Below are 22,742 nucleotides of genomic sequence, written 5' to 3' on the forward strand. Positions count from 1 at the left end.
CTCAAGGAGTAGGGCGCCCGTCCCATATGCCAGAGGTGGTGGGTTCAAACCCAGCCCTGGCCAAAAACCAAAAAAACAAACAAACAAACAAAAAAAACTATGAACAAATTCCTATGCACACTGCACATATCTTATTTTATTTTATTTATTTATTTTTTTGTAGAGACAGAGTCTCACTGTACCGCCCTCGGGTAGAGTGCCGTAGTGTCACACGGCTCACAGCAACCTCTAACTCTTGGGCTTACGCGATTCTCTTACCTCAGCCTCCTGAGCAGCTGGGACTACAGGCGCCCGCCACAACGCCCGGCTATTTTTTTTGTTGTTGTTGTTGCAGTTTGGCCAGGGCTGGGTTTGAACCCGCCACCCTTGGCATATGGGGCCAGTGCCCTACTCACTGAGCCACAGGCGCCACCCCACATATCTTATTTTAAAGTAAAAAAAACAACAGGAACAAATACAATCACACCGCCCCATGTGGCCCGCGGGCCGTAGTTTGAGGACCCCTGCCACAGTATGTTTTACTGATGGACTTTCCCAACAACTTGCATTCCCCCCTGCAAAGCCAGCCCCTGGGCTTTGCCACTGTTCTATCCACCAGTCAGATAAGGCAGGACCAATGTGCTGAGTGCTGAGCTGGGGGCATCCTGCATGCTATGCAGTAAACACTGTTGGACAGACAAATATGACCTGGACACCCCCTTGCTCCCCTGGAGTCGACCCTAGTGCGCTCCACTGCACTGCCCTTCCCCCCTCCTTCAGGGGCTGTTCCAGCCTCAGAGCCAGCACCCACTTCATTGGTCATACTGGTTATTAAATACCCCCTCCCTGAGGGCCGCTTCTCCCTGCTGCCATCATAAATGCTCTTGCTCTATTGGTCTCCCTGGGCTTCCAAGTGATTGTGCCATCAGAACCCCCCAGAAGGGCCCCAGGAGAGGTAAGGGAGGGGACAGCCAAGGGTCAGTCCAGCTATAAAGGACCCCTACCCAGGGCTGCTCACCTGCCCTGGGGTCTCAGAACACACATGACTCACCCCCTTAAGCTCAAGATTCTGGGCAGTACACGGGGTATACTGAGCCCCTGATGTCCCTAACCGCTTGCCAGCACCCTTTGGCCCTGCAGAAGCAGCCACATGCCAATCTCTAAGTGCCCAAAAAAGTTGGAGCACCTGTGGAAGGAGTGGGACCAGAAAGCCCAGAAGAATGGACTGAGGCACCAGGTGTATGCTGTCAATGGTGACCACTATGTGGGCGAATGGATGGACAACATGAAACATGGTGAGCAGGGACCTTCACAGGCTTGGGCACCTTGATCTCAGACTTCCCCCCTTCCCCAAGGGTGGGGTCCAAGTCATGGTGGACAATCAGGGCCAAGAAAGCACAGTGCAGGCCTGTAATCCCAGCACTTTAGGGAGGCTGAGGCAGGAAGATCACTTGAGGTCAGGAGTTCAAGACCAGCCTAAGTGAAAGCATGACCCTGTCTCTACTAAAAATAGAAAAATTAGCTGGATATTGTGGTGGCCTCCTATACTCCCAGCTACTTGGAAGGCTGAGGCAGTAGGGTTGCCTGAACCCAGCAGTTGGAGGCTGCCGTGAGCTATGATGAGCCAGACAGAGTGAGACACTGTCTTAAAAACAACAACAAAAGAAAGCAGAGTGTAGAACTCCCTACATGGACAAGGAAGATTTTGAGTAGTGATCCCCTGTTCTCCCCACCAGGGGCGGGGGGAGTGCTGGCTCAGACTGCTCCACAGGTTATGGCTCTAAACCAAACTCAACCTTGACTTCAACTAAGCAAGGGTTTGGGGACCAGGAGGGAGGGGTCTCAAGAAGCAGCTGCAGGTGTAGGGACCCAAACTACCATCTAAGATCTAAGCTGAGCATGGGGCTGGCTGGCGGGAAGAAATAGTAGTCCCCTAGAAACCAGCTTGCGACTGAGCTTGTGCACTGCAGCTGTAATCCAGTTGAGTAATCCTAGCACACTGGGAAGCCAAGGCAGGTGGATTGACTAAGCTCACGGGTTTGAAACCAGCTGGAGCAAGTACGAGACCCATCTCTAAAAATAGCCAGGCATTGTGGTGGGTGCCTGTAGTCCCAGCTACTCAGGAGGCTGAGACAAGAGGATCACTTGAGCCTAAGAGTTTGAGGTTGCTGTGAGCTATGAGGCCATAGCACTCTACTGAGGGTGAAGGTGAGACTCTATCTCAAAAAATAAAAAAGATAAGGAACAGACCAGAAGCCAGTGTGGGACATTGAAATTCTGGGTAAAAATTAGGGTAATGGGGTTCTGGGTTTGCAGAATTAAATAGGTTGGGTTCCCCTCAGTGAGCAAGGGGAGAGAGAGAGAGTGCTCAAGCAGGTCAGTAGGGCCACCCATGTGTGCCTTATAGGCCATGGTGACTTTTGCCTTTATCCCAGGGACAAACAGGAAATGGCTTAAAAGCCTGGACCAGGCCCAGTCACTTCTAGATCTTCACCTCCTGGCACTCAGGGTAGGATTCACCAAATACGTGTTAATGGTGAGTCCACATGTATTAGGAATAACCCAACTCACACTGACTTCACAGCATTTATTGAGCACCTACTGCATGTCAGGGACTATGCTAAACACTGGAGATTTAGCAGTAAAGAAAATAAAGATGGGGGCCGGGCATGGTGGCTCATGCCTGTAATCCTTTTTTTTTTTTGGAAAAGGTTTGTGCCTGGCGCCTGTGGCTCAGGGGGTAGGGACCCAGCCCCATATACTGAGGGTGGTGGTTCGAACCCTGCCCTGGCCAAACTGCAACAAAAAATAGCCGGGCATGGTGGCGGGCAACTGTAGTCCCAGCCACTCAGGAGGCTGAGGCAAGAGAATCACCTAAGCCCAGGAGTTGGAGGTTGCTGTGAGCTGTGATACCATAGCACTCTACTGAGGGGGATAAAGTGAGACTCTGTCTCAAAAAGAAAGAAAAGGTTCACGCCTGTAATTCTAGTACTCTGGGAGGCTGAGGTGGGTGGATCACTTGAACTCGGGAGTTCAAGACCAGCCTGAGCAAGAGAGAGACACTATCTCTCCTAAAAATAGAAAAACTGAAGCAAGATAATCACTGGAGCCCAAGCGTTTGAGGTTGCTGTGAGCTATGATGCTACAGCACTCTATTCAGGGTGCCTAAGTGAGACTCTATCACAAAAAAAAATAGGGTAATGGGGTTCTGGGTTTGCAGAAATAAATAGGTTGGGTTCCCCTCAGGGAGCAGACCTGGAGGTGAGAGAAAGTATGTTTGCAGGGACTGGCATGGCAGGCAGAAGGAACAGCTGCAGCAGGGGAGGGAAGTCAGATCACACAGTGCCTCAGAAGTCATAATGAGAACCTTGGATTTTACTGAGACACAGGGAAGGTTTTGAGCAGAGGACTGACTCAGTCTGGTGTCTTCTTTTTTTTTTTTTAGACAGAGTCTCACTTTGTTGCCCTTGGTAGAATGCCGTGGCTTCATAACTCACAACAACCTCAAACTCTTGGGCTCAAGCAATCCTTTTGCCTCAGCCTTCCAGGTAGCTGGGACTACATGCACCGGCCATGACACGTGGCTGTTTTCTTTTTTTTTTTTAGAGATAGGGTCTCACTCTTGCTAAGTCTTGAACTCCTGAGCTCAGGCAATCCACCTGCTTTGTCCTCTGATGGGGGTGTCTTCTAACACTCACTCTGGCTGTTGTGTTGTGAACAGAGTGAAGTCAGGACTCTTGCAGACAACCAGGTGAGAGGTAGCAGCTTCAGCAAATCAGGGGAATGGACCACCTCCTGAAAGCAAATTAGTAAGAAAAGCAGGAATGAGAGGCAGTGCCTGTGGCTCAAAGGGGTGGGGTGCTGGCCCCATATGCTGGAGGTGGTGGGTTCAAACCCAGCCCTGGCCAAAAAATGCAAAAAAAAAAAAAAAAAGAAAAGCAGGAATGGAGCCATAGTCCATGGAGTCTATGGAAATAGACTATTTCTCTAACTTATTTCTGCTTTTCTTGAGGCGGCCCTTCTTCCTTTCCTACTACATGTGGACCTCTGAATGACAGATATATGGCTATCAGCATCTTAGTGACAGGAGGAAGGGGTCCTCTTCACTTCCAGATCTAGTTTTTATTTTTATTTTTTGAGATATAATTCACACATAAAATTCACCACTTTATACAATCTAGTGGTTTTTAGTATATTAAATATATTGTGCAACTATCATCACTAAGTGCTTCCAGAACATTTTCATCAACCAATAAAGAAATCTCATTCTCATCCCATCGACAGTAACTCCCCATTCTTACCTCTACCCAGCTCCTGGCAGTCACTGACCTACTGTCTGTATCTCTGGATTTGCCTATTTTGAGTGTTTCACATAAATGGAATCATAGAACATGTAGCTTTTTGTGTCTGGCTTCTTTCACTTGACATGATTTTTTTCTTGCTTTTTTTGTTTGCTTGTTTTGAGATAGTCTCACTGAGCCACCATGGTTAGAGTGTCCTGGTGTAATAAATAGCTCATAGAAACCTATAATCTTGGGCTCAAGTGATCCTCTTGCCTCAGGCTCCCGAGTAGCTGGGACTACAGGTGCCTGCCAGAACACCCAGCTAGTTTTTCTATTTAGTACAGACGGGGTCTTGCTCTTGCTCAGGTTGGTCTCCAACTCCTGAGCTCAGACAATCCACCCGCCTCGGCCTCGCAGAGTGCTGGGATTACAGGCATGAGCCACCCCGCCCGGCCTAACAATAGTTTTTAAAAATCTTGGGATAGGGGCAGCACCTGTGGCTCCAGGGAGTAGGGTGCTGGCCCCATATGCCGGAGGTGGTGGGTTCAAACCCAGCCCCGGGCAAAAACTGCAAAAAAAAAATCTCAGGATAGGGGCAGGGCAACGTGGCTAATGCTGGTAGTCCCAGCTACTTGGGAGGCTAAGGCAAGAGGATGGCTTGAGCCCAAGAGTTTGAGGTTGCTGTGAGCTATGACACTATGGCACTCTACCGGAGGCAAGAAAGTGAGACTCTGTTTCAAAAAAAAAATCCCAGGATAGGGCTCTGATTGGCCGAGCTGTGGTCATGTGCTCTGTGGCCAGGAGAGGAGCTTGTTGCTGGAAGATGGGAAGATAAGTTGCTGGAAGCAGTGGTGAAGCCTGACTTGCAGCATCAGGGAAAAAGAGATGACTTCTTCTCAGGGTTGTCTTCATAGCCAAAATAAATTCCTTGGAAGTCAAGGTTCTCTCATCTGTACTACCCACCTCACCATTCCTTGCCCAGGAGACACCTCGGCTGTCATTGTCCTGGCTTTTGACCACCATCTGGGGATAGGTTAATGCTCCAGGCACCTGGATCAAAAAGCAAGAGGGTTGGCTCGGGGCCTGTGGCTCAAGTGGCTAAGGCGCCAGCCACATACACCTGAGCTGGCGGGTTGGAATCCAGCCCGGGCCCGCCAAACAACAATGACGGCTACAACCAAAAAAAAAAATAGCCGGGCGTTGTGGCAGGAGCCTGTAGTCCCAGCTATTTGGGAGGCAGAGGCAGGAGAATAGCTTGAGCCCAGGAGTTGGAGGTTGCTGTGAGCTGTGATGCCATAGCACTCTACCCAGGGCGACAGCTTGAGGCTCTGTGTCAAAAAAAAAAAAAAAAAGAGGGTTTGGGCTTGACACCTATAGTTCAGCAGCTAGGGCCCCAGCCACATACACCAGAGCTGGCAGGTTTGAATATAGCAAGGGCCTGCCAAACAACAATGACAACTACAACCAAAAAGTAAAAATAGCCAGGTGTTGTGGCAGGCGCCTATAGTCCCAGCTACTTGGGAAGCTGAGGCAAGAGAATTGCGTAAGCCCAAGAATTTGAGGTTGCTGTGAGCTGTGATGTCACAGCTCTCTACCAAGGGTGACAAAGTGAGACTCTGTCTCAAAAAAAAAAAGCAAGAGGGTTTGTACCCCTGCCACTTCTAGGGCTTGAAGGAAGTTTATTTATGAGCTTCTGTTCCCTGACCATAGGAGTCTCCTGCGTTTGCCTACAGTAATAGAGACTAAAGTCGCCCATAAAAGGCACAGTCATGAGTCCCCATCCTTGCCTTTCCTCATGCAGTTCCTCTCTCTGGACTGCCCTTCCTGGGTCAAAGGTCACATGCATCCTCTACAAAGTCTCTGACTCCCCAGATTAGACTAAATAAGTGCTCTACCTCCACATCAATACCTACCCCAGGACACTGTTTCATTTGCAAGAGACAAAAACTCAATCTAGGATGGCCTTCAAGGATGGGGAAACCTGTGGCCTCAAAGCCACAGGTGGCCCCCCAAATGCCCAAGGGCAGCCCCTCGACCAAAGCCAAGGGTTCAGCCAGGATTGGATTAGGAGACTTAATGTCGCTGGAACTTGGCCTCTCCCTCCATCTCTCCACTTTGTTTTCCTGTGTGTTGGGTCCATTCTTAGGCTAGCTTCTTCCTCCTGGGGTCCAGAGAGAGTTGACACCGCACTGCCTTCCTCCAGCGCCAATAGGAAGGATTGGCATTGAGTCTCCTTAGACCAGGGGTCCTCAAACTTTTTAAACAGGGGGTCAGTTCACTGTCCCTCAGACCATTGGAGGGCCGGACTATAGTTTAAAAAAAAAAACTATGAACAAATTCCTATGCACACTGCACATATTTTATTTTGAAGTAAAAAAACAAAACAGGAACAAATACAATATTTAAAATGAAGAACAAGTAAAGTTAAATCAACAAACTTATCAGTATTTCAATGGAAACTATGGGCCTGCTTTTGGCTAATGAGATGGTCAATGTCCGGTTCCATATTTGTCAGGCTAGTCGTAAGAAGTGATGCAAGTGTGCATCAGTTAGTCCGACTGAGAGGAGCAGGGGGTGTCGGAGTGTGCGGAGCACATTCCACACATGCGCACTGCGGCCCGGACCTGTCTGCTGCTAAGCAGGACAGGCAGCAGTGGTAAAAACACAGCTGGCCAGATAAATGTCCTCCGCGGGCGCATATAGTTGAGGACCCCTGCCTTAGGCTGTCTTTGGTCACATGCCCTTCACTAAATCAATCACAGTAGCGTGGTGAGTAGACTCCACTGATTGGCCAGGCCTGCCAGAGCGGAGCCAGTCCCACCTAACCCTCCTGAGAGTGGGGGAGGGGTGGTTCCCCAAAGGAAATAACACTACCGAGAAAGGAGGGCATCAGACAGGCGCAAACAACCGCATGGTCCCCTGCAATATGGCTGGGCCCAACTAGACCACCGGCTCCTCAAAGGCAAAAATAACTAAGGCTAACATGGATATCATGCTTTCTATCTGTAGGCCCTGTTCTAAGTGCTCTCTGTATATCCCTGAATTTAGTGATCAGAACAAACCATGGGCTCCGCGCCTGTAGCAAAGTGTTTACCCCGCCAGCCACATACAGAGAGGCTGGCAGGTTCCAATCCGGCCCAGCCAGCTAAAACAACCACAACTACAACGGAAGAAAAAAAGATAGCAGGGCATTGTCGCGGTCGCCTGTAGTCCCAGCTACTGAGGAGGCTGAGGCAAGAGAATCGCTTAAGCCCAGAGTTGGAGGTTGCTGTGAGCTGTGACGTAACAGCACTCTACCCAGGGTGACAGCTTGAGACTGTCTCAAAAAAAATAAATAAAAATGGCTCGGCGCCTGTGGCTGAAGGCACCAGCCACATACACCTGAGCTGGCGGTTCCGAATCCAGCCCAGGCCCGCCAAACAACAATGACGGCTGCAACCAAAAAATAGCCGGGCGTTGTGGCGGGCACCTATCATCCCAGCTACTTGGGAGGCAGAAGCAGGAGAATCTCTTGAGCCCAGGAGTTGGAGATTGCTGTGAGCTGTGATGGCACAGCACTCTACCCAGGGTGACAGCTTGAGGCTCTGTCTCAAAAATAAATAAATAAATAAAACAAAAGTCTGCATTTTTACATGATTACCACAGTCAAGCTAATTAGCATATCCATCACCTCACATTTTTGCCATTTGTGTGTTTGAGGTGAGAACACTTAAAAAGATCTACTCTCTTAGCAAAGCTCAAGTGCAGTGTACAATATTAATTCAGTCACCATGCTGTACATTAATTCTCCAGATCTCCTACCTCTTTTTTTTTTTTTTTTTCTTTTTTTTTGTAGAGACAGAGTCTCACTGTACCGCCCTCGGGTAGAGTGCTGTGGCGTCACACGGCTCACAGCAACCTCTAACTCTTGGGCTTACGCGATTCTCTTGCCTCAGCCTCCCGAGCAGCTGGGACTACAGGCGCCCGCCACAACGCCCGGCTATTTTTTGGTTGCAGTTTGGCCGGGGCTGGGTTTGAACCCGCCACCCTCGGCATATGGGGCTGGCGCCCTACTCACTGAGCCACAGGCGCCGCCCAGAGATCTCCTACCTCTTAAAAGTGAAAGTTGTATCCTTGACTGAACATCTCCCCATTTCCCCCACCCCCCACCCTCAGGTAGCCACTCTTTTACTTTCTGTTTCTATGAGTGACTTTTTTAGATTCCACATATCAGTGAGATCATGCAGTATTTGTCTTGCTGTGCCTAGCTTATTTCACTTAGCGTAATGTCCTCCCAGGTTTATCCATGTTGTTAATACTCTATTATATATATCTCTATTTGCTTTGTCCATTTATCTGTTGTTGGACACATAGGTTAGTTACTTCATAAGTTATTATTTTCTTTTCTTCTCTTTCTTTCTCTTTTTTTTTTGTGACAGAGTCTCACTTTGTTGCCCTTGGTAGAGTGCCATGGCATCAAGCTCACAGCAACCTCAAACTCCTGGGCTCAAGTGATTCTCTTGCCTCAGCCTCTCGAGTGCTGGGACTACAGGCACCTGCCAGGCTATTTTTAGAGATGGGGTCTCACTCTTGCCCAGGCTGGTCTTGAAACTGTCAGCCAGCTCAGACAATCCACCTGCCTAAGCCTCCCAGAGTGCTAGATTACAGGTGTGAGCCACCACGCCCAGCCCCTCATAAAATATTCTTATCCTTACTTTACAGATGAGAAATCTAAGGCCCAGAGAGGCCCAATGAATTGAATTACTTGCCTGAAGTTACAAAGTTCAGAGGGACAATGTCAGATTTGCTTCCAGGCTGCCAAGACCAAGACATGAATTGGTCCATATGGGTATTTCACAAATTGTTTGTTTGTTTATTTATTTTGAGACAGAGCCTCAAGCTATCACCCTGGGTAGAGTGCTGTAGCGTCACAGCTCATGGCAACCTCAAACTCCTGGCCTTAAGTGATTCTCTTGCCTCAGCCTCCCAAGTAGCTGGGACCATAGGTGCTCACCACCACGCCGAGCCATTTTTTGGTTCTAGCTGTTATTGTTTGGCAGGCCCAGGCTGGATTCGAACCCACCAGCTCCAGTGTATGTGGCTGGCACTTTAGCCGCTTGAGCTACAGGCGCCACCCCACAAATTGTTTATTAATTCATCTGTTCAACAAATATTAGTCGTCTGTGACACACCAGGCACATTTCTTCAGTGCAAACAACAAAGCAGACCAAATCTGTGCCCTCCTGGAGCTCATATTCTCCTGAGAGAGACAGACAGCAGACATTAAAGGACAAATAAGAGAGTTACCTGTTATATTAGGAGTTGATAAATGATATGGAAAGATGTGCAGGAGGAGGGGGAGGCTTGTAATTTTAAATGGGCTGTTCAAGGTAGGCTTCATTGAGAAAATGAGTTTTGAACAAAGGCTTGCAGGAGGTTGGAAGGCTTGCAGCAACTATCTGGTGAAGAATATTCCATGCCAAGGGACAAGCAGGAACAAAGCACGCCAGGAGCATGCCTGGTGTGTCCCAGCAACAGCATGCAGGTCTCACTGGCTAGAGGGCAGTCTGGACAGTGGGAGTAGGACAGGAGGAGGAGGCTGAATTAGGAGACCAGTCACCATGTCTGTTTAGGAGAATGTTCTAGAATCTCTGCCTACTTGTGGTATCAATGGCAGTGTTAAGAGGTGAAGCTGAAATGCTACAGGGGTGGATTTCTACTTGAGGTTTGTTCTATCAGTCCAGCTTCAGGGCACAGGACTGCAGAACTACTGTTTGTAGAAATGGAACTTTTTGACCAGGTATGGTAGCTCACGCCTATAATCCTAGTACCTTGGGAGGCCGAGGCAGGGGGATTGCTTGAGCTCAGGAGTCTGAGACCAGCCCAAGCAAGAGCTAGATCCTGTCTCTGTTAAAAAATAGAAAAACTGGGTGGCACCTGTGGCTCAGTGGGTAGGGCACCAGCCCCATATACTGAGGGTGGCAGGTTCGAACCCAGCTCTGGCCAAACTGCAACAAAAAAATAGCCAGGCGTTGTGGCGGGCACCTATAGTCCCAGCTACTCGGAAGGCTGAGGCAAGGGAATCGCCTAAGCCCAGGAGTAGGAGGTTGTTATGAGCTATAATGCCACAGCACTCTCCGGAGGGCAATAAAGTGAGACTCTGTCTCTAAAAAAAAAAAAAAAAAAAAGCAATAGAAAAACTAACAGGGTTGTGGCCGTCACCTGTAGTCCCAGCTACTCAGAGGCTATGGCAAGGAGGATCCCTTGAGCCCAACAGTTTGAGTTTGCTGTAAGGAGGATCCCTCGAGCCCAAGAGTTTGAGGTTGCTGTGAGCTATGACACCACAGCACTCTACCCAGGGTGAGAGAGTGAGACTCTTAAAAAAAAAAAAAAAACAGAGGGCGGCGCCTGTGGCTCAGTGAGCAGGGCGCCGGCCCCATATACCGAGGGTGGCGGGTTCAAACCCAGCCCCGGCCAAACTGCAACAAAAAAATAGCCGGGCATTGTGGCGAGCGCCTGTAGTCCCAGCTACTCGGGAGGCTGAGGCAGGAGAATCGCCTAAGCCCAGGAGTTGGAAGTTGCTGTGAGTTGTGTGACGCCATGGCACACTACCAAGGGTGATAAAGTGAAACTCTGTCTCTACAAAAAAAAAAAAAAGACAGAGTCTAAAAAAAAAAAAAAAAACAGAGAGGGCTTGGCACCTGTAGCTGAAGCAGCTAAGGCACCAGCCACATACACCAGAGCTGGTGGGTTTGAATCCAGCCCGGGCCTGCCAAACGACAATGACAACTACAACCAAAAAATAGCCAGGAGTTGTAACAGGTGTCTGTGGTCCCAGCTACTTGAGAGGCTGAGGCAAGAGAATCGCTTAAGCCCAGGGGTTGGAGGTTGCTGTGAGCTATGACACCACGGTACTGTACTCAGGGCGACAGCTAGAGCTTCTGTCTCAAAAAAAAAAAAAAGAGAGAGGGTTCAGCACCTGTAGCTCAGCAGGTAGGGTGCCAGCCAGATACACTTGAGCTGGTGGGTTCGTATCCAGCCCAAGCCTGCCAAACAACACTGACAACTACAACCAAAAACTAGCCCGGAGTTGTGGCGAGTACCTGTAGTCCCAGGTACTTGGGACACTGAGGCAAGAGAATCACTTAAGCCCAAGAGTTAGAGGTTGCTCTGAGCTGTGACGCCAAGGCACTCTACCAAGGGTGACAGCTTGAGACTCTGTCTCAAGAAAAAAAAGAAAAGAAAGAAACAGAGCGAAGGGCTTGGTCCCCGTAGCATGGTGGTTACTGTGCCCACCACATACACTAAGACTGGCGGGTTCGAACCCAGCCTGGGCCAGCTAAACAACAATGACAACTGCAACGAAAAATAAATGGGCGTTGTGACAGGAGCCTATAGTCCCAGCTCATTGGGAGATTGAGGCAAGAGAATTGCTTGAGCCCCAGAGTTTGAGGTTGCTCTGAGCTGTGACGCCATGGCACTCTACCAAGGGCGACATAGTGAGACTCTGTCTCAAAAAACAAACAAACAAAAAAAAACAGAGAGAAAAGAAATGGAACTTTCTTAGGGTTCTCTGGGATGCTTGAAGTCTAGACATGATACGCAGACCCCAGCACTCAATAGGTCCCTGAGGTCCAGGTAGCACACTGTCCCCATACTCTGGTTGGCCATGTCTGCAGTGTTGGCTCCTCTGTGTGTCACCAGGGAAAGGAACACAGGTCTGGAAGAAGAAAGGAGCCATCTATGAGGGAGACTGGAAGTTTGGGAAGCGAGATGGCTATGGCACGCTCAGCCTTCCTGACCAAGAGACTGGAAAGTACCGAAGAGTCTACTCAGGCTGGTGGAAAGCAGATAAGAAATCTGTGAGTGATTCTCAGCATGCCCCAGGGCATGTGTGGAGCTGGCACTTCTGTGTGTGTTAGAATGTGTGTGAGTGTGAATGCGAGTGTAGGGAACCATTAGAGAGGCCTGGGAGAAAATGGGGGGAGTAGTCTGAGGGGAGGAGGAGAAGGCTGCATGTGGGTGGGAGAAGGAAGGGGTGGGGGAATTATTAAGACTTCTCAGAACAAAACCCAGGAAACAGGAAGCAAGGGAGAAGGCCCAGGGAGGAGCTCATGAAACTCAGTGGCCACCAGAAGCAGCCAGGCTTGTGAGGGCAAAGTCTCCTCCACCCTCTTCCCCTCTCATTTCCTGTCTTTCTTTGCCCTGGGCATCCTCTCTGAGAATACCCCTGTAGAGAGATCAGGGACCACACTCTTGGCCGTAGGTCAAGAGAGGAAGGTCCTGGGGGACAGAAGCCAGCCAGAGGCATGTGATCAGCCCATACACACCTGAACTGGGCGCAGAGTCCCTCAAGTCATTCTCACAAAATTAATGTTATAATCTTATTATAACAGGATTGCAATTCAGCAACTGCTATTGTGAGCCTAGAACATGTACCTGGTACTTCAATAAACTCTCATGACAACTTATCATCATCATCATTTCCATTTTTACTGTGGACGAGACATGCTTAGAGAAGTGAAGTGCCTTGCTTAGGGTCACACAGCTAACAAGTGGTAGAGCTAAGGAATTCACGTTCTCTGCTCCCAGATTGATTATTGACATGTGGGGAAAGAAAGCCCAAAATAAACAATTGGCATATAATATGGTGATGCCAGGATAGGCATTTTTCACAGGGTGCCCAGAGGAAGGTCATGAAGCCCAGCCTAGAGAATTCAGACCAGTCTTCCCATAGGAGTGAAACTAAAAGATGCTAGGAATGGCTGAGAGTGGTGGTTCATGCCCATAATCCAGCACTCTGGAAGGCCAAGGAGGGTGAATTGCTTGAGCTCAGGAGCTGGAGACCAGCCTGTGCAATAATGAGACCCCATCTACTAAAAATAGAAAACTAGCCAGGTGTCTTGGCAAGTGCCTGTAGCCCCAGCTATTTGAGAGGCTGAGGCTAGAGGATCACTTGAGCCCAAGAATTTGAGGTTGCTGTGAGCTATGACGATGCCAGTGCACTCTACTCAGGGCAACAGCGGACATCAGGATTTTGAGGAGTACACTTGGGCTGCTCAACCCAATCTCCTTGGGTGTGGTCTGCAAGGAGTCCCTGATTCTCTGTGGTTGCTGTGTTAGTGTTCATTTTTCTGGGTCAAAATCAGATTGGGAAGGGCAAAAGTGAGTGGTAGTTGTATGGAGGATGCGTGGGGATGGGGGTTGGGACAGGAGAGGGAGGACCCAGTGAGAAGGGGAGAAGTGACTTCATGCAGGTGACCCCCAAGGGACAGAGAGAAATAGAGATCTTTTTTTTTTTTATTTTTTTTTTTAGTTTTTTTTTTTTTTTCATAGTCTCTTTAGCATTTTTTATTTATTTATTTATTTTTGCAGTTTTGGCCTAGGCTGGGTTTGAACCTGCCATCCCTGGCATATGGGGCCAGCGCCCTACTCCTTTGAGCCACAGGTGCTGCCCCGAAATAGAGATCTTTCAAGACACCCAGCCGTAGGGGTGGAGGAGGAAGTAAGGGAGAAGCCCGGGTGTGTGGCTAGGGTTGGGGAGGAGGACCTGGTAAGGTGGTGGGCTTTCTGAGCCGTAGGGCCGCTGTGAACAGGGGCACCTTCCTGCTTTCAGGGCTATGGGATCCAGTTTTTCGGACCCAAGGAGTATTACGAGGGTGAGTGGTGTGGCAACCAGCGCAGCGGGTGGGGCCGCATGTACTACAAGAACGGTGACATCTACGAGGGCCAATGGTGGAACGACCAGCCCAACGGGGAGGGCATGTTGCGCCTGAGTGAGTGTCCCGCCCCACAGGCCCCGCCCCCACCCCACCCGGCCGCCAGCCAAGAAGGCCACGCCCCGACGAATCCTGCACCGCTCAGAGCCGCCTAGGGTTTGGCATTGGGTGACTACCAGGATCGGGTCCCTCCCCTCGGAGATCTAATACTCCACTAGGGGAGGCTGACAACATTCAAATACCTAAGGCAATTTCTTCGGGTCATTAACAACCATCGCTTACACAGCACTGAGCGCACTTTATTTTCACAACAATCCTGTAAAATTGGTGCTTTGTTATTTCCACTTTACAAATGTGCTGAGGCACATAGAGAAGTCACTCCCTTAAGGTTATGAAGTCAAAAACATTAAGGAATTCTCCTTAGAAAACAGGAAGGTGTGCTGGAAATGACAGAGGTATTGAGGGCTGGTGCTATTTACCTTGACTCATGGTCAGGGAATGTCTCCCTGAGGAGGCATGTGCACCTTTGAAGGAAGATCTGAAGGAAGAGAAGGGGCTAGAATTTATTTGCACTGAGTCTGGAAGGGTCATCCCAGGCTGAGAGAACAGTGATTAATGAGAAGCTCATTCTGGGGGCAGGATCTGAGAAGCTTCTCCCTACCCAGCAACCAGAGTGTGCTTTCTTTCTTTCTTTTTTTTGAGACAGTCTCAAGCTGTCGCCCTTGGTAGGGTGCTGTAGCGTCACAGCTCACAGCTCACAGCAACCTCCAACTCTCGGGCTTAAGTGATTCTCTTGCCTCAGCCTCCCAAGTAGCTGGGACTACAGCAGAGTGAGCTTTCTAAAACACAAATTGGGCCTCATGGCCACCTTGATTTCTTTTTTTGTGTGTGTGGAGGGGAACAGAGTCTTACTCTGTCACCCAGGCTAAAAGCTGTGGCATCATCATAGCTCACAGCATCTCAAACTCTTGGGCTCAAATGATCCTCTTGCCTCAGCCTCCCAAATAGCTGTAATTACAGGCGCTTGTCACCACACCTGGCTAGTTTTTCTATTTTTATTAGAGACAGGGTCTTGCTCTTGCTCAGACTGGTCTCGAATTCTTGAGTTCAAGCAGTCCACCTGCCTTGGCCTCCCACTACATGCATGAGACATTGTGCCCAGACTGTCATCTATCTTTCAACCTTTCTTGGGTCCCCTATTGCTCTGAGACCAAGTTCAAGACCCTTTCTATGGACTTTGGGATCCAGAATGAGTTGGCCCTGCTCAACCCTCCACTTTTACCTTCCCTTTTCTTTCCCTGGAGTCCCTTGGTTTCTGCCATACTAACTTCCTTTCAGTGCTTCCCATACTTTCTGCTTCAGGGCCTCTGCACTGCTGTTTCCTATGTCTGGAATGATTTTCCCTAGATCTTTGCATTGTCCCCTCCTCAGTAAGGCATTCCCCGTCCATGTCACCTAAAGCACATTCTTTTCATTATTCTCAGCACCCACTTTCTTTCCTTCCTAGCACCTAGGTGTGTAATCTTGGGGAATTACTTTGCCTCTCTGAGCCTCAGTTTCTCTACCTATAAAAAGGATATTTTATTTTATTTTTTGAGACAGTCTCACTTTGTTACTCCTAGCAGAGTGCCATGGTGTCATAGCTCACAGCAACTTCAGACTCCTGGGCTCAAGCCATTCTCTTGCTTCAGCCTCCCAAGTAGCTGGGACTACAGGTGCCTGCCACAACACCCAGCTATTTTTAGAAACAGAGGTCTTGCTCTTGCTCAGGCTGGTCTTAAACTCGTGATCTCAGGCGATCTGCCTGCCTCAGCTTCCCAGAGTTCTGGGATTACAGGCATGGGCTAGCAAGCCCAGCCGAAAAGGACATTTAAAAATTTTTTTTATTTATGGCTTGGTGCAGCTAGGGCAACAGCCACATACACCGGAGCTGACGGGTTCGAACCCAGCCTGGGCCTGCCAAATAATGAAAACTACAACCAAAAAATAGCCAGGCGTTGTGGCAGGCGCCTGTAGTCCCAGCTCCTTGGGAGGCTGAGGCAAGAAAATCACTTTAGCCCAAGAGCTGGAGGTTGCTGTGAGCTGTGACACCATGGGACTCTACTGAGGGCAACAAAGTGAGACTCTGTCTCAAAAAATAAATAAATAAATAAATAAGCTTTTATTTATTTATTTTTCAAGAGATGGAGTATTTCTCTGTCTCCCAAGGTAGATAAAATGGAAATAAAAGCAGTGCTGGACAGGTGCAGTGTCTCATGCCTGTAATACCAGCACTTGGGAGGCTAAGGCAAGAGAATCGCTTAAGCCCAGGAGTTTGAGGCTGCTGTGATCTATGATGCCCCAGCACTCTACCAAGGTGACAAAGTTAGACTCTGTCTCAAAAAAAAAAAAAAAAAAGCAGTGCTGATTTCCTAGGATTGTGATGAGGGTTAGGTAAGTGAGTCTGTGTAAAGTGCTTAGAACAGGCTCAGTCCATAGGAGGCTCTCTGTAAAGCTAGTATCTTGGTCCTCTAGACTGTGAGCTGTTTTGTTCCCGATAATTTCTCCAGGGACCTGGTACATAGGTGCTCTTGGTGGGGACAGAGGCCAATCTCCTGAAAACTAAAAGATTCCAACTTACAATGAGATTCCACCAAGCTGAGGCACTGGGGCAGGGTTTAGGTCACTTTGGTCTATCATTCTCAGTCCTGATGCACCCCAGCTCTGCAGGAAGGATCTATTCTTAGCACCTTGCATACAGTGAGTACCTGCTGCAGCCATACAGTGTGAGAACTTTAGGCACATCTTTTCCTTTTCTTTCCTACTCTTTCTTTCCTTCCTTCCTTCCTTTCTCTCTCTCTTTCTTTCTTGTCTCTCTCTCTCTTTTTTTTTTTTTTTGAGACAGAGCCTCAAGCTGTCACCCTGGGTAGAGTGCTGTGGTATCACAACTTACAGCAACCTCCAACTCCTGGGCTCAAGTGCTTCTCCTGCCTCCACTTCCCAAGTAGCTGGGACTACAGGCGCTTGCCACAACACCCGGCTATTTTTTTTTTTTTAGAGACAGAGTCTCACTTTATGGCCCTGGTAGAGTACCATGGCATCACACAGCTCACAGCAACCTCCAACTCCTGGGCTAAGCGATTGTCTTGCCTCGGCCTCCAGAGTAGCTGGGACTACAGGCGCCTGCCATAACGCCCAGCTATTTTTTTTGTTGCAGTTCGGCCGGGGCTGGGTTTGAACCCGCCACCCCGGTATATGGGGCTGGCGCCTTACCGAATGAGCCACAGGCGCCGCCCACATCTGGCTATTTTTTGGTTGCAGCCATCATTGTTGTTTGGCAGGCCCGGGCTGGATTCGAACCCACCAGCTCAGGTGTGGCTGGTGCCTTAGCCACTTGAGCCACAGGCACCAAGCCTCTCTCTTTTTTAATACAGAGTCTCTCTCTCTTTCTGTCACCTTGCTGAATGCAGTGGCATCATCACTGCAACCTTAAACTCTTGGGCTCAAGTTGTTCTCCTGCCTCAGTTTCCTGAGTAGCTGGGACCACAGTCATGCACCACCACATCTGGCTAATTTTGCTATTTTTTTGTAGAGATAGGAGTCTCACTCTTGGCCAATTCCTGGCCTCGAGCAGTTGTCCCACCTTAGCCTCTCAAAGTGTTGAGATTGCAGGTTTGAGCCACCGACCTGGCAGACACATCATTTCTAATGGCCTAGACTCTCAAGCCAGCCTGCCTGGGTTCAGATCCTGGCTTGAGTTCTTCCTAGCTGTGTGACTTCAGGGCATTTCCTATACTGTGCTACAATTTCCTCATCCGCTAGGATTAAATTCCTGGAGTTACTATGAAGGTTAAATGAGATTTCTATCTGTAAGGTGTGTAGCGTGGTGCCTAACACTTAAGTGCTCACTGAGAATAAGACTGGTTCATACCTGTATATAGCAGGAGTCAGCACGCTAGGCTGGCTGAGGCCCCCACCTGGTGGCCCAGCCTGGTTTGATGTGCCCAGCACCCACGCCTCCCTGTCCTCCCCAACAGAGAACGGGAACCGCTACGAGGGCTACTGGGAACGAGGCATGAAGAACGGGTCTGGACGTTTCTTCCATCTGGACCACGGGCAGCTGTTTGAAGGCTTCTGGGTGGATGACGTGGCCAAGTGTGGCACAATGATTGACTTTGGCCGTGATGAGGCCCCTGAGCCCACCCAATTCCCCATTCCTAAGGTGGGCAGCCCTCACCAGTGTCCTGCGGCCACACCCAGAGAAACAGAAAACGGTACCTCCCAGCTATGCCCAGCCACACCCAACCCAGCCCAGACAGGGAACAGATCAGGATTTGTTTTCAGTGAGGGTTTCCTTAGTGAGGCAGGCAGCTCCCAACGAGGCTGGTAGCCCACATCTTCCATGCTCCCGACACCAACACCTTGATATTTCCCCCCAGATCAAACTTCTGGATCCTGATGGTGTGCTGGAGGAAGCCTTGGCCACATTCAAGAAGACAGAGGAAGAAGGAGATTGATGGCGGGTGAGGGGGTGGGCACATCTACCACCCCGTGATGTGGCTGAGGTACCTCCAGGGCCGCAGACAATACCCAAATCCCCTAGGGTCTCCAAAGGACCCGGGGGCAGGAGCAGAGAGGTCAGGTTTCTTGCCACCTACAGTCCAGTTGGTCTTTCTTGGTTCCTCCCCTTCAAAGCCTGTATCACTGAAGACCAGCACATTCCAGTCCTGCCCAGAACTTTCCATGTATACCCTGGGCTGACTGGGATGAGCCGAGGTTGGAGCAAGGTGGTCTGCTGGGCCCTGAGATCCTTGAGTAAGGTGGTTGCCCCTGGGCCTCTATTTGTACATCTGTCCACTGTACATTCCCTGCACAAGGGGCCTAGTATAGTCCTAGTCCCTTCTGGGGTGGGCATGAGGGTTTGAGGAGAGGGCACTGGTACAGAGCCTTTCAAATGTCACCATCTCCCTCACTCCTGCAGAAAGAACAGCAAAGCTTCGTGAAAAACTCAAGTCCATGTCACCCAACTGCTCAGACCGGTGCAGCTCCCAAGGGAGGAGTGAGCAGTAATGCTGGGCACACCCTTGGCACCCTCAGAAGGCACCTCACTCCCCCCAGCACTGGATCATCCTTAGCCAACAGAAGGGCCGGTGCTTTTCTCCCTGGCTGGCCTCAGGGACCCTCTTGTTGTGGCCTTAGTTCTATGATTTCATCCTGGAGTGTGTGAGAATAAACAGAAGCAGGCGATGTAAGGCTGGGGCTATGGAGAGAGCCCAGGAGGGATTGCAGGTGGGGGAGAGGGAAGACACCCCCTCCACAGCCATCAGGGCTCACCTTGGGGAAGAAAGGGCAAATGCCTGACCTCTGAGATTGTTTGGAGAGGAGAAAGAGCCTGCATTCTGCCACACTGGCAGCCAAGATTTGAGATTAAAACTTCCTGACCTAGCTTTTCAACTTAACACAGGGGCTCTCAACCCTGGAATCCCATGGAAGCTTTAAGGTTTAAGAGCCTAGGTCTCATGCCCAAATACTCCCATGTAATTCACCTGGGGTGAGGCCTGGGCTTTCAGAAAGTTTCCCAGGTGATTCTAACGTGGAGCTGGGACCAAAGACTGTTGGTTTAGTGAATGTGTGACCCTAGATCTCAATTGCCCATCTATAAAATGAGACCCAGGAGAGCTCATGAGAGTATTTTGAGGCTTCAGTAACAGAGGTAATAATGATGAATAACATGTATTGAGGTTAATTGCGGAGCAAGTACCCAGGAAGAGCTGGGCAACATTCCTGAGATAAGGGCTTCTCCTGCACAGGCAGGAGTCAGGCTCTGGGCTCAGACTGCCTGGGTATGAATCCCAGAGCCGTGTTCTTGGGAATGACTCTCAAACTCTGTTGTGTGGGTTTCCTCACTTGTAATGTGTGACAGTAACAATACTTATCACCTGGGGTTACTGTGAGGATGAAATAAGGCAGTGGTTCTATACTAGGGGTGTGATTTTGTCCTCACTCCCACCCCACACTGTCCTTGGGACATTTGGCACAACTGGGGTTTGGGTTGTCACAACTGGCAGGTAAGAATGCTACTGATATCCACAGAGTAGAGGCCAGGGATGCTGCTAAACATGCTACAATGTAAATAGGCTACAAAAGAACTATTCAGTTCAAAGTCAAAAGTGCTGAGATTCAGGAAGCCTGAAACACAGTGATGTTCATAAAGACCTCAGCAAGTGCCTGGTACAAAGCATCTCAGTAAATGCTCACTTACTTTCCTGAGGTTCTCTCTGCCCCTTAAATCATAAGTGGGTATCCTTACCAAGGGTGTGGTTCTCACTCTGTACCTCTAGCACCAGGAAACCAAGCCTGGCCACCCTGGGACGCAGAATTAACCATCACTCCCTGTTACAGACTGCTCACTCTTTCCTGGCTCTGTGCTGATGGCTTCATAGACCTTCTCTCTGGTGACGACTCTCCAGCCACCTGTAAGGTGTCCTGCTATTATTACTTTACTGCCATTTTAGAGGAAGAAACTGAGATTCAGGGAAGTTCAAAAGTCACCAAGCTAGTACTGTGCTTAAACTAAAGTCTGTGTGCTCTTAATATGCAGAAGAGTGTAGACAGAGCCTTACTTATAGAGGGTCACCATTTTTTAAAGAAAAGGTGAAGAAAAAAAAAAAAGAAAAGGTGAGAAGAGTGTGCTTGTTTATGTATAAAATATCACCAAATGGAAACACAATAAACTGGTAACAGTGATTGTCTCTGGGGAGAACTGGGGACTTGAGAACAGAGAATAACTTGTCACTGTTTTATTTGGAACTAAGTGAATGCATTACCTATTCAAGGTATAAATAAAACCGAAGTTAAAGAGACTATGCTCTTAACTACCAGTATACCAGTACTTGCCTAAGTTGCCAGGGTATGAGAGTATGTGGGGTGTGTGAGAGAGATCAATTCCAGAGACACACCCAAACCAGCCTGATTCAGATCTCCAGCGATAAGGGTTGGATATCTGCATTTTACAAGTCAAGCTGGTGATTTTTTTTTTTTTTGCAGTTTTGCAATTTTGGCTGGGGCTAGGCTTGAACCCGCCATCCTCAGTATATGGGGTTGGCGCCCTACTCCTTGAGCCACAGGCACCGCCGATTTTTTTTTTTTTTTTTTTTGAGACAGAGTCTCACTCTGTTACCCTGGGTAGAGTGCCCTGACATCATAGCTTACAGCAACCTCAAACTCCTGGGCTTAATTGATTCTCTTGCCTCAGCCTCCCAAGTAGCTGGAACTAGAGGTGCCAGGCACAGCGCCCCGCTATTTTTAGAGATGAGGTCTCACTCTGGCTCAGGCTGGTCTCGAACCTGTGAACTTAAGCAATCCACCTGCCTTGGCCTCCCAAGTGTTGAGATTACAGGTGCGAACCACCATGCCCAGCCCCAAGCTGGTGATTCTTAAATTCAGGCAAGTTTAGGGAAGAGAACCTAAGACTAGAGGATTACAACCTAGAAATTATTCCAGCTACCCTGTTTCCCTGAAAATAAGACATCCTCCGAAAATAAGACCTACTTACAGGAAAGATAAGACATCCCCTGAAAATAAGACCTAGCGCATCTTTGGGAGCACACCTTAAAATAAGACGCTGTCTTATTTTGGGGGAAACAGGGTAGATCCCCGGTATCTGCAGAAGCAATGAGGTGACCATTTTAGGGAAATATGTGAAAGATGACCAGGTTTTCTCTGGGGCACAGTAGGGGCTTCACACAAAGGTGCTACCTCACCCCAGAAAGTAGGGCAAATTTGGTGCATGTTATGCAGGACTCCTGGTCCCTTTCCCCAGCCCATAAAACTGCTATGGGCCCTGTCTGCACAGAACAAGAGTTAAGGTCACACTTTTCCAAACTGTGTTCCTCAAGAATCAGGGTTCAGGGAGGCGCCTGTGGCTCAGTCGGTAAGGCGCCAGCCCCATATACCGAGGGTGGCAGGTTCAAACCCAGCCCCGGCCAAACTGCAACAAAAAAATAGCCGGGTGTTGTGGCGGGCGCCTGTAGTCCCAGCTACACGGGAGGCGGAGGCAAGAGAATCGCTTAAGCCCAGGAGTTGGAGGTTGCTGTGAGCTGTGTGAGGCCACGGCACTCTACCGAGGGCCATAAAGTGAGACTCTGTCTCTACAAAAAAAGAAAAAAGAAAAAAAGAATCAAGGTTCAGGGGGGGCAAAGGGGAGAGGCAAAAACCTACCTGAAGAGTACCATGAACACTATTTGGGTGAAGGGCACACTTAACAGCTGTGACTCAAGCATTGCAAAAGAGATCCATGTAACCAAAAACATTTGTATCCCCTTAATATTTGGGGGGAAAACAGGGTTCAGTGTAAGTATCTTGGGGAACAAAGGGAGGGAGACACATATAGACACATCTTTCACTTTAGCCAGAGCAGTTTCTTTTGTAAAACCACTCTATACATCAGGTTTCTGGGACAGACAAAAATTTCAAACTGTAGCACAGTAGTTTGGCGCTGGCCACATACACAAAGGCTGGTGGGTTCGAACCTGGCCCAGGCCAGCTAAACAACAATGACAACTGCCAACAAAAAATAGCCAGGCTTTGTGTCAGGTGCCTCTAGTCCCAGCTACTTGGGAGGCTGAGGGAAGAGAATCGCTGGAGCCCCAGAGTTTGAGGTTGCTGTGAGCTGTGATGCCACAGCACTCTACCAAGAGAGACAAAGTGAGACTCTTGTCTCAAAAAAAAAAAAAGAAAAAGAAAAAGAAAATAAAAATCTCAAACTTGAAAGAGAGCTGTGGAGAAAAAAGGCCCTGGGGAA

General features: G+C 49.1%; 1 protein-coding gene across 1 annotated transcript; it reads left to right on the forward strand.

Annotated features, from left to right (window-relative positions):
* The first annotated feature begins 1,078 nt into the window (after positions 1 to 1,078).
* MORN3 (MORN repeat containing 3) lies at positions 1,079 to 18,863 on the forward strand. The gene is made up of 5 exons (XM_053587008.1): positions 1,079 to 1,274; positions 11,946 to 12,103; positions 13,858 to 14,017; positions 17,977 to 18,161; positions 18,379 to 18,863. The coding sequence occupies exons 1-5, from the start codon at positions 1,130 to 1,132 to the stop codon at positions 18,454 to 18,456; spliced, it is 726 nt and encodes a 241-aa protein (XP_053442983.1). The 5' UTR covers positions 1,079 to 1,129; the 3' UTR covers positions 18,457 to 18,863.
* Positions 18,864 to 22,742: the final 3,879 nt, after the last annotated feature.

This window comes from Nycticebus coucang, chromosome 4 (assembly GCF_027406575.1).
Source record: "Nycticebus coucang isolate mNycCou1 chromosome 4, mNycCou1.pri, whole genome shotgun sequence".
Classification (NCBI taxonomy): Eukaryota; Metazoa; Chordata; class Mammalia; order Primates; family Lorisidae; genus Nycticebus; species Nycticebus coucang.